Raw genomic sequence first — 14,993 nt, 5'->3', positions numbered from 1 at the left:
ACTGCATACCTTTCCTTCTTCTACAGCACACCTCTTATTCTGCATAGACATCCATTCAGGAAGTTTCCGCTGCTGTAGAGTTTCCAGTTGTTTTTCATTCATCTTTAAAAGGTTTTGTTGCAAAATCTGAAAAATAATTACTCTGTGAAAAAATAAATACAATCTTGGAAGAAAACTCAGAGAGAGGCCTGTTGCTATACTAAAGAACCAAACAACACATACATAGAGTCAGTTATAGCATCTGGGCCCAAATAAAAAAAAAAAAAAGAAACAGATTCAATATATCAGATCTAATAACTATACATTTGGCATTTCTTCTTTTTAAAATAAGTGAGCCGGTTTTACTGACTTCTTAAAGTTCTAGCAATTTCAAAATCTTATTCTATGATTTTGATCCTTTCAAAGTATAATCTTTATCTCATCAACAATGAGAATCCATGGGTGTATAAATTGCTATAAATTTTTTGACTTCTTTAATTTTCTTATCAACTGACCTAAGATCTAAATAAACTCAGCAAACAGATTTGTTCACAAGTCTACTTGAAAAGGAATTCTGAGACAAATAACAACTTTTCTATATTAAGGTGTTTTCTTTTCTTTTTTTCGTTTTTTCTTATGCTCTTGGCCTAGCAAGTGAACAAGTTTCCCTAAGAGTTCGCTAAAGGATATTTTTTAAAAACCTGTTACTAGCCTTGAGGGATCTCATCAATGTAAGTGGAACTTCAAGAATGATTATAGAAAACAATGAATAAGAGAACCATCCATATTCACTTTGTTAAAGGTAAAATGGATCCATGCGGTCATGTGACTTATACTAAATTGAAGCAGCCTTAATTCTTAATAAAATTTTTCAAGTCCCAACCATTTCAAATTTCTATTAAAGGGGCAGCAGCTTTGAACATACAACTACCGATTCTTTTGATGAAATATGAGATTGATTTGAAATAAAACAACTAGTATTTTTTAGGGATACGTATTATTTAGGGATAGCCTGTCATCCCTATTGATGTTTAGCATTATAAACTCTGAAGAAATTAAACAATATCCAACAAGTATCCATTTTAATTGCTCATTTTCCTAAGCATAAACCCCAAAACTGAGAATACTGAAAATTTATGGAAGGAAAATTTTAAAGATTACTTTAGCAAAATTTTCCATATAGAACAAATTCCACCACTCTCATGCATTGGGAGGGAAAGGGTTAATAGCAGGCTAGTAGCTCACACTCCCTACAAGGCAAAGAAGGAATAAAAGACCTCAACCAGCCCAGGCATGTTAGAGCAGGATCCTGATAAGCCAAGGTTGCAGTTAGATTTCAGAACATATATAAAAATCAACCAGTGAATGCATAAAATAAGTGAAATAGCAAATCGATGTCTCTCTCTCTCTCTCTCTCTCTCTCTCTCTCTCCCCCTCCCTCCCTCCTTCCCCCCTCCATCTCCTCCCTCCTTCCATCCCCCCTCCCTCCCTCCCTCATTCCTACTTTAAAAATCAATGGAAAAAATATCCTTGGGTTTGGATTAACAACAAAAACAAACAAACAAAAAACAAAGGAGATCCCAAAACCTAAATAACTTCCTTTGTGCATTTTTTTGCACACATTGCTCAAAATTGTTATTACAAAATCATAACATGTCCTAATGCATAAGAAAATAAAATTTTTAGAATCTGTGTCTAACCACTGGGGTTCCTCCAAAAAAAGGAATATTCTATCTGTACTTGGTGCTTGCCTGTATTCTTTGAATCATTAGCAAAGTTTGGTATTGGGTAAAATCTATGATTCACTGAATCAGAACTGACAACTCACGCCTTGGGTGTTACCACATACATTATATGTAATAAGATAAAATATGTAAAAATGTATATGCTTTATTCACTGCAAAGCATTAAACAAATCTTAGTGGTTATTCTTGAGTTTATATTTGCCACAAATGAAAACCCTTGACAGGAGAATCAAAAGTTGGTCCTCAATTGTGTGTTTTGTGTGTGTGTGCATATGTGGTCTGTTCTTAATCTTAAAATATATTTTATAAAGCTGGAAAACAAATTTTTGCTACACAGAGTAGATCATTTGCAAAACTGCCAGAAAATTGAGATTTCTGCAAATACACAACGCTATAAAAACAAACTATAAAATCTTGGAATTCTGTAATTAATTAATTCACACTGCCAAAACAAAAATAAACTTCAATAACTCTTCCCTGTAGCCACTTACAATGCTAAAATCATTTTAATTCTAAGTGTCTAATTTTCAGATGTAAATACTCTCCTTGCACATAAAATGCTGTCTAGATGCTTCCAGGCAAAAAATTGAAAGTAAACTTCTGTACAAATCTAACATCTTTGTCAAGTTTACTTAGATCTTGGGACAGATAAAAGGCATAAAGAAAATTAAAGCCATAGAATAATCTGCAGTAAGGAAATTCTTCAACATGCATGAGTGTTTTAATCATTGATCAGATAAAGATTTTTCTTGGAAGGGCTAAGTCACTGAATAATAGAATTTTTATTTATATACTTAGCTGTTACATTGTTGAGTATGAACTTAGACACTTCTTTTTCTAAAATCAATTCTTATCATTTCATAATATTTCACGTTGTACCATTAAAGGATCTTAAATTCCTATTTGAAGTAAATAAAGTGTTTTGATTTGCTTTGGTCTTTCCTGGAATCATCTTGCCTATCCATCTAACACAATCTGCCACTTTTCAACCTTTATCACATTGTAAAGACTGTCTTTAAACAACATACGCCTAGAATTTTTGTTATTTTTTTTCTGTGTTTTTTTGAATAGCCCAATTTGAACATGTCTGACTTTCAAAGGGGAAATTCATCTCATTCACAGTTAGTGTAAGAACTTGAGTTTTCCCTTTCATCTCACTTTGATTAGTATTCACCTTACTTTCTTCAGTTTCCTCTTACTCTTTTTCTATTTTTTTCTGACTGGATGAAATTGTTATTCATACTTTTCCCCCCATTGTCAGTGTTAAAATTTCACTTTTTCCATCCTACTATTACTGTACTATCTCAACAAAATAATAAAACTAAATCCCTTCCCCACCGAGACCCTATGTTTGCACCGTCTCTCTCGACTCAGCAAGGCAAAACTCTTAAAATGTTTTCACTTCCTCACCCTATTAACTGTTCCTTGCTGATGTGTGGCTAGTTTTCTTAATATTGTTCATATAATTCAAGAATCCTTACTATTTTCTAAGCACTTATGTTATAAAACTCGACATCCATTTAAGTATAAATATGTGTAAATTTAAATATATACCTCAATGTACTAGTGTAATAATATATATTGCTTACTATATATTATATATACTAGTTTCCTCTTCCCTTTATCTTGCCCTTTCTTGAATATCTCTTCTGACTCAATTGTTCGATTAGCAGACTTTTTCAATTATTTTCTTCAGATGAAATATGTAAGTAATAAACTCTGATCCCTGCATATGTAAAATGTGTTTTTTCAAATAGGAGAATGATGCATTAGCTCAATATAGAAGTCTTTCCATTGTTTGTGGATGTTTTCTTAGCATCTTCTACCTTTTAATTCTTGTTACCCTGGCTGGGTGGTTTGGTTGGTTGGAGAATCGTCCCAAATACCAAAAAAAGTTGCAGGTTCAATTCCTGGTCAGGGCATACACCTAGGTTGCGGGTTAGATCCCCTGTCTGGGCGCATATGGGAGGCAGCCTATCAATGTTTCTCTCTAGCATCAATGCTTCTCCCTCCCTCCCCCGCCTCCCACTTTTCCCTTCTTCTCTCTCTCTAAAATCAATAAAAACATATCCCCAGGTGAAGATTTTTAAAAAGTCCATTGTTTTTCTGATGCTTTTTTCAGTTGTGAGTAATCTCTTCTTTCCATCTGGGAGCTGGAAAGACTCTCAAGGATTTCTATGTTTTAAAGTTCTTAAGTCTATTCTCCTTGGGATCGATGGGTCCTTGGGAAGAACTCCCTGCAGAATCTTTTCTTAAGATCAGAAAAGTTTCCCTTGCTATGGATTGAACCGTATCCCTCCCCCAAAAAAAGGTATGTTGTAGTTCTAAACCTCAGTATCTCAGAATGTGATTTAATCTGAAGATAGAGCCTTTACAGAGGTAATCAAATTTAAATGAAGTCATTAGAGTGGTTTCTAATTCAAAATGAGTGGTGTCCTTATAAAAAGGAAATTTGGACACAGAGACAGACATGCATAGAGGGAAGATTATGTGAAAAAAGACATAAAGGAGAAAGTCAACTACAAGCCATGGAAAGAAGGGCTGAAATAGATCCTTCCCTCACAGTCCTCAGAAAGAACCAACTCTACCAACAACTCCAAAACTGTGAGACAATCAATTTCTAAGTCACCCAGTTTGTGGTAATTATGGCAGCTGTAACAAACTACCCCTATTACTAAGTTAATCAACTGCCATATCTATTCTTTTATTTCCTTCTACAGCTTTTACTCACATGCTAGTGAATTTTTCCCTGCATAAATTTCTTCTCCTAGTCCCTATTTTTTCCTTCCTGACTACCACCTCTTTAATTTTGTTCCGTATTTTAAGATACTTCTTGCACTTAATTTGCAAGATGTTAATTTCACTCTCGACAGTGACACTCCTCTTTCAGTTTGTCAACAGAATTTTTATAATGTTAAGATCTTGACTGTTCTAGAAAGTTTCTTTGTCCTCTAGTTGAGTCTCCCTAAATGTGCTTATTATTTCTTCCTTTTGCAAAAACTATAATCTAAATAGTTCAAAGAACTGTCTGAATAGGAGTTTCCTATTCTGTACATTCTATTGTTGTTTCCACTGATACTGGATTCCTTAGGTGAACTATTATTTTACTCTATTTACCATCAGCGGTCATCAGCTCTTAGCTTCCCTCAGGAAGCTGCAAACAAGGGACCAAGAGACTAAGTTTCCTACTGACGCATCAGGAGGCTATTTGTCTATTCACAGGTCTCCAAAGTTGCAATCTCGAGGTCTAGCCCACCAGCACATTGAGTCCCTCAGTACAACTCCTCTGGAAGTTCTCTGACAGGAATGATCAAGTAAGTTTCCTAGGAACAACCAGTTGCTCAGTTCACTCAACAAACATCTATTTATAGTTTTCATCTCTAGTTTTGGGCCATATTTGTTCTACAACATTTATTCTACTGAGTATTTCATTTAGGAATTATGTTTTAATTCCTTTCCTATTCTCCAATCTTCCTTTCCCACCATTTTCAGTTCTTGTATAAACATAAGTGCTATTGAATCCACTGATAAAACTTATAGGGACTTCATTAAATTCTTTTTTGGTTTATAAATTATTTTTTTAATCAAGGGTCAACTATTCACCTTAGTGAGCTTGATATCTGTTGATTTTCTTCAAATACACGACTCTCAATTGCCTACTTAATTTATAAATGAAGGTCTACACCAGGAGTTGACATTTTCTAGTTCATGGCACATTCAGAAAATGAATATATTTTTATGGCACACTGGAAGGGCAACTAGGAATGTGATATAAAATTTTGTAAAACTTTTATTATATCTTCTTTATAAAATTTTCAAACTCTTTAAATAAAAAACTTGAGATTGTTTAGATGAACACAACTTTTGTATATTAGGTTTTATGCTTAAAAAGGCTACACACAACTCCTAAGACTTTTTTAACATTCTCTTAATATTCTATATAGCAACCATTGCAAAGAAGCTTTATTAGCACAAGCAGTAGCAAAAGGCAAAAGAGGAGGCGGCTTTGCTCCAATACAGTGGAAACTCTTTTTTCATGATTAACCAGCCTTCCAACAATTCAATCTCTTTAAATTGTACTTCAAGAGTGCTAAAATCTTTAAATTTAATAGCTTCTCCCTTTCTTCTGAGAAGTATGTTAATTCCTTCTGATGATGTAAGTAGGCTGTGAATACAAATCAATTTTTTTATATCAAGTATTTCAATATATTGCTAAAACTCTGTCTCAGGCACACACTGACTTCACTTTCATTAATTCTTCTTTAGGATTCAAATAACACCCATTAAACACTACTTCTAAAACTATTTTAACTTTGCTCTCTCAAAGCTGAAATATTACTCTGAACCCATAAACTTTGTCAGTACACATTAATTTATATCCACATGATCATTGTACTTTTAAATTAATTCAAGTGCTCAAAATGTCAGTTAAGGGTATCATTTTTTGAAGCCAATAACTATACTTCGACAATCTGCAAAGTAAGAATCATTCACACAGAGTAATTTAAATTTTTCTTTTTAGTTTATAAATCTTCCTTTGGACTATCAACACATTTTAGCAATGAAATAGCTAATCACATTTATTCACCTAATGCTGAAAGAAGGCACTGTAGCAGCTTGGATTTCATTAGGCTCACCAATTTTATGACATCATTGAACGTGGAATTCAGAATTACAGGAAATTTTAATATCACAAGAGCTTCTCTGTGAATAAGATAATATATCAGGTTTTTTTAGATTGAACTTAATGTAAAGCCTTTATACCTTCCTGTTACTACCAGTTCCCAACTTCCACCATTCCACCATTATACTGTATCTTGTATGTTTCAAAATATTCATTGTTTTCACTTTGAATATTTCATCCACTGTTGATTTTGGAACTTCTCTACCAAGTAAATAATGTTGTTCCAGGTGTTTTTCTTCAAGAATTCTATATAGCCTTCTAATTAAGGGCCACTGCCAATATTTATGGACTCACATCTGCGATGAACACCTTTTGAATTAATGTTCTGGATTAGTATCGTCTTTATGAGATAGGCCAGTAAGCCTGGACAAGTGGAACAGGGAAACTGAGGCAGACAGCTGAACAAACTAGCAGAGCAATTTACAGCAGATACAGAAGGTCATCTCCCTGTAATAATATCTAGGCCTCAGTTGTATTTCAGCCCCAGACCCAGAAAAGCAGCAAAATCAGGTGGGGCCATGAGGACCAGCTGCAATGACTAAGACCCCCTGCCCTACACTGACGGATCAGTGGAAACCAGGGCCCTGGAGAACCACACCTAGAGAACTGCTTAATATTCTGCTAATACCCTCCCCTGAGACCTCCCCTGAGACTCCCACCTGAGAAAGAGATAAAACCTCAACACAAAGGACCCAGACCCAGCTCATGCTCACCTCTGGAGAGCACCTCCAACCTCACCATTCCTTTTCCCCTCTTCTTCCCTCACTTTTCCCCTCATAGGCATGCATCTCCTAAACCCTAAGGGGCCCTAAGAGACTTGCGACCTGGGGAGCAATGGGCAGAGGCAACTCCTTGCAGGCTAGTCCGTTGAACCTGTTTCCAAGGCCCCCTTTTCTCTGACTTCCCAGAGAGCTAGGGCAGCCCAGCCTCGGTTCTCCTGTTGCTTCTTCTATGCTAAGCCCCCCTCCCCTTTTTTTAATTCTTTATTGTTTAAAGTATTACATATAGTATTACATATGTCTCCCTTTTCCCCCACTGACCACTCCCTGGCCACCGCCAACCCCCTGCACATGCCCGCACCCTCCTGGTTGTGTGTCCATCTAAGCCCTTTCTTGTTTTACATCCCCAGCTTTAATAAATGTCCCCTCATAGTCAGTCATCGGATTGGTGTTGTGAAATTTTTCCTCCATGAAGTCAAGAGCCCACACGCTACCAACTGGTCCTAGGCAGACCCCCCAAGGGCCAGGTCCCCTTTCTGGTAACATTATTTATGTCTTTGACAAATCTTCAACATATCTAATAGAATAACTGAAATGGCAATTTTTCCATTTCCTTTTCTCACTGCTCCTAAACAGTGTTCCATACAGGCAGGAACAAAGAACAGTGATGTAGGTATCTGGGCTTTACTAATTGTGTAATCTTGTAACTAGCTTCTTTTTAAAAAATATATATTTTTATTGATTTCCGAGAGGAAAGGAGAGGGGGAGAGATAGAAACATCAATGATGAGAGAGAATCATTGATCAGCTGCCTCCTGCATGCTCCCTACTGGGGACCGAGCCAGAAATCCTGACCAGAAATTGAAGAGTGACCTCCTGGTTCCTAGGTTGACATTAAACACTGAGCCACACCAGCCAAGCCAACACCTATATTTTCTTTATTGAATCAATTGAATTATATATGTTCAACTATTAATTATTTTTAGATATAAGCACTAGTTCTTTAAATTCTAAAGTCAAACATATAATGAATCCTATCAAACTTGGGTTTGACAAATTGTCACATCAAAAGCCCATAATAATTAAAAATTAAACAACAAGCAAAAAAACTAACAAAATTGTTTTCCATTAGAGAACACTAAATATCATAAAAATAATAATCAGCTAACACTCATGCTCTTTTCTATCTTAACAGTATAATTATGAAAATTAAGACAAAGATCATTTTATATACACAAACAAATATAAATTTCCTGATGATTAAATAACATATACATATACAATTAAAGTAATAATTAGAGAGGAAATTATTTAAAAGAAAATTCAGGAGAATTACTACATGTTATAGCCACAACACAACTCTTTATGACCATGTTTAGTATGCATAGCCATACATGTTTCTGAATTCAAGTAGTTAATAAAGGATCTACCTAAAGAATGTTCAAATATAATTTTGCCAATTATAAATCTCTGAATGTTTGTTTTATAAAATGCTTTTATATGTTTGAGAGCTATAAAAATATATGCAACCATCAAAATCTTGCTAAATTACTTGCAACCTATATCACTATGCTGCAGAACAAATTGGAAGCCACCAACTTTGCTCCAGCTATCTCTTGCAAAAGACAGAATGAGCCCAGTGTTGCTAGACCTTCCAATTTTTTCAACAGAAGACAAAGAACTAGATGTTACTATGCTATCTTCCATTTGATATCAATTTCAGAGACTCTACCTCTCAATAACCTCTGCTGTGGACAGATCAATCCTAACAGCTGGTGTGGGTATCCCTAAAAATATTTTAAGTCCATACCCTTCACAAATCATTCTTTGAGTGAAGTACTTGGGCACAGTTTTGTGGGTACACTACAGAATGAGTGGATCTTCAGAATGGAGCCTATCTCCTTCAACCCCACCCCCACCCACTTCTGAGCCTACTCTGTCATCTCATTATGGCCTGGAGCATTACTGCACTCTATGGCTCTGAGAATCATGCTAGGAGTGCCCACCCAGCAAAGTATTTACTTTCCCAAGCTGCAGAATTGTGACTAAAAACCATGAACCCAGAGTAGGCACTGGCCCAGTTCTTCAAGTCCCTCTACTATCAGTATCAACCATAAGCGTTATTTAACAGTCAAATTTTTTAATGACTGGTTTGATGGTCTAGAACAAAAATTAGTATATCTAACCAGAACCCAGGCTAAATGTAACCGAAGCCATCTTCCTCATGAAGGCAGGCCAAGGAAGTATTTTCATCTAATATAAAGATTTCTCTCAAAATACTTCTCTAGTTTTTATACCATTTTACCCATAGTTTCATTTTTAAGAATCTTACAAAAATAACCAGCATTTCCCAGAAAGATTTCTAACAAGGATAGTCATCCATGTTATATATAATAATATTTAAAATATACATCATATAATATTTAAATATAAAATATACATTAAATATATAAAATGTAATATAATTTATAATAATAAAAGGTTGACAACAAAGGAAAAATGATTAAATAATAAGTTATCCTGTAAAATAGAATGCTGTGCAGTTATTAAAAACATGTTCTTATAATTTATCAAGTGATAAAAGCAAATTAGACTAATTTTAAAAAATAAATGTATTTGTATATGTACATATATTACATAATGTATAATTATATTAAAAAATATACCATATATTTGTAAAGGTCTGGAGAAATATACACCATAATATTAATGGTTATCCCACAACTACAGACGGTTTTTAATTTTCTTCTTTATACTTTTCTACATATTCCAAATTTTCTATAAGAAAATGTGTTACTTAGTAGTGGGGGTGGGATATGCCAGTAAAAGAGGGAAAGATTTTTCTTCAATGAACTATCAAGGCTACATTTTTTTTATACTATAGAATAAGAATCAGCAAACTTTTTCTCTAAAGGGCCAGTCAGTAAATATTCTAGGCTTCATAGACAAATTGTCTCTGTCACTACTACTCAATTCTGTCATTGTAGCACAAAAGCCATGAATGACACCTGAATAAGCACAGCTATGTTCCAATAAAACTTTATAGATAGTGAAACATGGATTTATATAAATTCTTTCAATTTTTTTTTCAGCCACTTAAAAATATAAAAACCATTTAGCTCATAATCAGTACAAAATCAAGCAGCCAATCAAATGTGGCCCACTGGCCAGTTTGCCAACTGCTGCTAGAGAACATACACAAAATGCTCTAAGACTGGAAAATGTCCAATGCTGCTGCTATTAACAACCCACTATAGCTAGTTTTTAGTAACCATAATACATTCATAAGATATCTAATAAGGATACAACTTCTTAATAAAGCCTTTTTAAAGAATAGTTGCAAAATGAACATTATGATAGCTAGTAAATTAGTGGGCTTGTTATAGGCTTAGTAATATTAGTCAATTAAATATTAAGCGTTTATCTGCCAAAATTATAGTATATTTCGAAAGAAATTCATCTTAAGTGCTTTTATTTGACAGCAATTAGATAGTAAAACAAGCTGTCTACTGAAGGCACTTCTAGTTCATATCAAAAGAAATTACACCAGTAAAATTTAAGTTAGAACATTAGGAAAATTAAGACCAATTACATTCCAAATTAACTAAGAAGTGGTAGCTTTCTAATAATCTAGCTTTTAAAACATACTCTAGACTTCATTCTAAAAGACATTCATCTCAAGAGCACAGCACTTTTCCACTTAGAATGGTGTTATCTTCTAAAGAGTGGACAGACTGCCCTAGCTGGTTTGGCTCAGTGGATAGAGCGTCGGCCTGCAGACTGAAGGGTCCCAGGTTCGATTCCAGTCAAGAGCACATGCCCGGGTTGTGGGCTCGATCCCCAGTGGGGGGCATGCAGGAGGCAGCCAATCAATGATTCTCTCTCATCATTGATGTTTCTATCTCTCTCTCTCTCTCTCCCTGCCTCTCTAAAATCAATTTTAAAAAAATTTTTTCTAATAAAAAATAATAAAGAGTGGACAGACTTAACACCAGTCTCAAGAGAAAATTGGGTTCAGTGGATTAGGTCAGAGATTTCATTGTTCCTAAAACCTCTAAGGTAAGGAAATTAATACCTATTGTTACACAGTAACTGACTTGCCTAATTTCTTGAGGGCTAAACTGAATAAAGCATCCCAACCGTTCTGAAATGCTTCTCAAAAAAAGAAAATCACACTGGTAAATTCAATGGCACATACAAATAATGATTTCAAGTCCAGGACAAAATTATCAGTAAGTAGTTCAATGCCACAATTTTATACTCCCCAGGGACTCAACAAAGGGAAGATAGACACATGCCCATGTACTTCCCTGTCAATCACACCTGGTGACAGAGATGGTTTTGACAGAATGGGTGTGGCCACAAGCAGGAGAACATCTGGGAATGCATAATCCCCTAAGCAAAGAAGTTTACTCTCTTGAGACTCTTGTTCCTCTGGGCCCTGTTGGTTCTCTTGTATTGGCCGCTATAGCCCACGGCCATTCGGGCCCCACACAATGGACTAATGGAAGGCTGCGGGGAAACACGAGCTAGGCTAGCCTGATGTGAACTGGACCCGGCTCCATGGAAAGGATTCTCTGGACGCTGGCTCTGATTTTAGCTCTACTGAAGCCCTAGCTACACTTCTACGACTGGACTAAGGGAAATGGAACTTTGGAAACACAGCAATGTAAAACTTTCTACTATGTCTCACCCTTCCATGGGGGCCTCTGGAAATGCTTATTCCAGGGGTATTCCAAAAACCCTACTGGAGCAATCGGGGAAGACAAGGCCTCTCCTCTCCTGTAACATATGCATACACATAACCTATACTTTATTATAGAAGATGTAAATTTTTTTTACTGATAATCCTCACTGGAAGATATTTTTCCTATTGATCATTAAAGAGAGAGTAGAGGGAGAAGTGGGGGGTGGGGGGGGGGAGAGAGAGAGAGAAACATCAATGTGAGAAAGACACATTAACTGGTTGCCTCCCACAGGTGCCTGATATTTTTCCTATTGATCATTAAAGAGAGAGTGGAGGGAGGAGAGAGAGAGAGAGAGAGAGAGAGAGAGAGAGAGAGAGAGAGAGAGAGATCAATGTGAGAAAGACACATTAACTGGTTGCCTCCCACAGGCGCCCCAACCGGGGCGTGGGATCGAACCCACAACTGAGGCATGTGCCCTTGACTGGGAATTGAGCCCGTGATCCTTCGTCCCCAGGCCAACTGCTCTAACCTGGCCAGGGTTAGTAATTTTTAAGGTATTAACTGTATTGTTTTTGAGAATTCCTTTCTACTTTTCAATGCACTAACAGGAATAGGAGGTGATCAGAGAAAAACAAAGAGGAATCAAAGAATCCATGACAAAGCCTTCATTAAATTCCCTAAACAGGCCTTCAAGACTTTCATTAACCTATTGATAGATTTCTGCTAATCCTAATTTCCATCCAAATAACCTAAGCAAGCAAACTAAAAAAGCTAAATTAAACTACCTATTCGCATTTGGTTTGGCTACAGTAAGTCACTGCAATTTTAAAAAGTAACAGGATGATTTTTTTTTTTTGAGACTTAGCTCTTTATAAGTATCCACCAAATTCTCATTACTGTCAAATATTACATAACTAGAGGCCTGATACATGAAATTGATGCACGGGGGCAGAGGGTCCCTCAGCCTGACCTGCACCCTCTCCAATCCTGGAGCCCTCGGGGGATGTCCAAATGCCAGTTTGACAGTTGGACATCCCTCTCGCAATCCAGGACCTCTGACACCTAACCACTCTGCCTGCCTGATCCCCCTAATTGCCCTGCCCTGCCGGCCTGATCCCCCTAACTGTCCTCCCCTGCCAGCCTGGTTGCCCCTATTAACTTTTTTTTTTAATCTTATCCCATTCACACACAATTGTATTTGACTTCCTTATTGGCTTCTCCCTCTCAATTTTTCTCTCTCCTTTATGTAACACTTTTTTCCTACTGACCCATCATTTATAAACTTTTCTTTCCTCCTTATTTCCTACTTCTGATCCATCATCCTTCTTCCCATATTTCTCCTACCCTCCCTCCCTCCCCACATTCCTTCTTTCCTTTATCTTTACCCCTGCCCTCCCTCCCCTTTTCCTTCCCACCTTAATTTTTTTCTTCACTTCCTCCCTCGGACCTGCTTCGCTTCTTCCCCCATTTCTTCCTTCTTCCCATTCTCCTTTTAAGCTCTACCGGCTCCCCTTTAAAACTTTTCTTCCCTCCCTCTTTCTCTCTCATTCTACCTTTCCCATACATTCTTCTCCACTTACTTCCACTGTTTAATATCTATCTATCTACCTGCCTAATTATTCACTATCATTTATCTTTTTTCTTTTCTGACTCCTATTTTTAAAATCCTGTCCCCAGTACACAACTATACTTGATTTTCATTATAGCTCCTACCGCTCACTCATACATCCTTTCCTTCTTGAACTCTGCTCTCTACTGACTCCTTGATAAAGTTCTTCCCTCCCTCCCTCCTTCTTAAAGCTTCCGTTCAGGGATGGGGGGGCATTAACCTCCCAGCCCAGAGCTAGCCCCAGCCAGGTGTTCGCCGCCCCCCCTTCCCCAGCCTCCCTGCCACTGTCCTGCTTCCACTACCTGCCTGGAACACCCGGCCCAGCAAGGGTGGCTGAGGCCCGCGCGGCCTGGGCGCTGCTGCTGCCGCAAAGCAGGAGCACCTCCGCCTAGAAGGCCTCAGACCGGCCACCACTCTGTCCTGGACCCGTGGGCGCCTCCCCGGCAACGGCCTGCGCCGGGGGCCACCGCCTTCCTCCCGCATCTGGGCAGGGTTCCCGCACTGCCCCTCGCCGCCCCCCCCCCCCCCCCCCGCGATCGCCAACCCCTCCCGCATGCAGCCCCACGTTTCCTTCCCTTTTCCATTCCTGTGTCCTTTTCTTGTTTCCTTTCTGTATTTCTGTTTCTCCTCTCGGCCTGTCTGCATGCAGGCCTGCCTTTCTCTCCCTCCCCTTTCTTATCCCCTCCTATCGTATCCTATCCTACCCCGGGCCTTGCAGCTGCCTGAGCAGAGGGCTGGGATGCAGCCTGCTGATCCGGTCATGACGTTACGGTGTAATGGATAATTTGCATATTTCTCTATTATTAGTATAGATACATAATTTGTACTAATAAATATAAATAAAGATTTGCGTTAATGAAGTCAACTGAAATAAAGTGTAAATGGAACCAACCAAATAAATACAATAAAATGCCATTAAGATGCTAGCAGCAAGGAAAAAAAAGAAAGCCTCTCTCTATGCTGTGTCATTGTAAAAAGCCGCACTGCCCATAAACCAGAACGGGACTTGACCTGAACTGAATCCATAGCACAGTGAAGTGCTTTATAACTGAATTTCACTGTCCAACTGAATAATTCATTATTTTTAATGAATTTCCTCTGTTCTGTAAGTAGCTATAGCCAGTCAGCAAAATCAACCATTATAAACTGGGAAACTGCAGAGAAAGTTTTCAAGTAAGTCCATTTAAAACCTGCTTAGTCTGCCTATTTTCCCTTTTATATTTATTACTGTTAGTTCCTATGGCTTGAGATGAAATTTTATAGGACTCATTATCAAGTGGACATTGATGATTGCCTACACAACATCCATTCCATCCTACATCCTTTTTTACAGTACCATAACTTTAACTCAGATAATGACCAGTTACCCACAAAGCCAATGTGAGTAAGAAAAGCTGCCCCCACTCCAACCTCCCCTAGTAACCCAGCGGATCTAAAGGTAACCCCATTCCCCTTGCCACAATGGTGACTCGGAAACTCAGGCCTAAACTAAGGCATTCCCCTGGATTTGGTTTAAGAAAAAAAATATATGACTTAATTCAAGCCAATGACCCAACAGGGGGTGTTTGGG

The 14,993-nt window shown here is 37.5% G+C and overlaps 1 protein-coding gene across 3 annotated transcripts in view; it reads right to left on the bottom strand.

Moving 5' to 3' along the window:
• Positions 1–14,993, bottom strand: part of WRN (WRN RecQ like helicase) — a 120,276-nt gene that overhangs the window by 98,948 nt on the left and 6,335 nt on the right. For all 3 annotated transcript variants that reach the window (XR_013813901.1, XM_079779549.1, XM_079779550.1), the window contains exon 2: positions 10–126. Coding sequence is in view for 2 of the 3 variants with exons in the window: in XM_079779549.1 (XP_079635675.1) it covers positions 10–126 (117 nt within the window). In the remaining variant the exon portion in view is untranslated. The remainder of the gene's footprint in view (positions 1–9; positions 127–14,993) is intronic.

This window comes from Cnephaeus nilssonii (genome assembly GCF_951640355.1).
Source record: "Cnephaeus nilssonii genome assembly, chromosome: 8".
Lineage (NCBI taxonomy): Eukaryota > Metazoa > Chordata > Mammalia > Chiroptera > Vespertilionidae > Cnephaeus > Cnephaeus nilssonii.
Note: the sequence above shows the minus strand (reverse complement) of the source record. Positions and strands in the feature narration are given on the sequence as shown.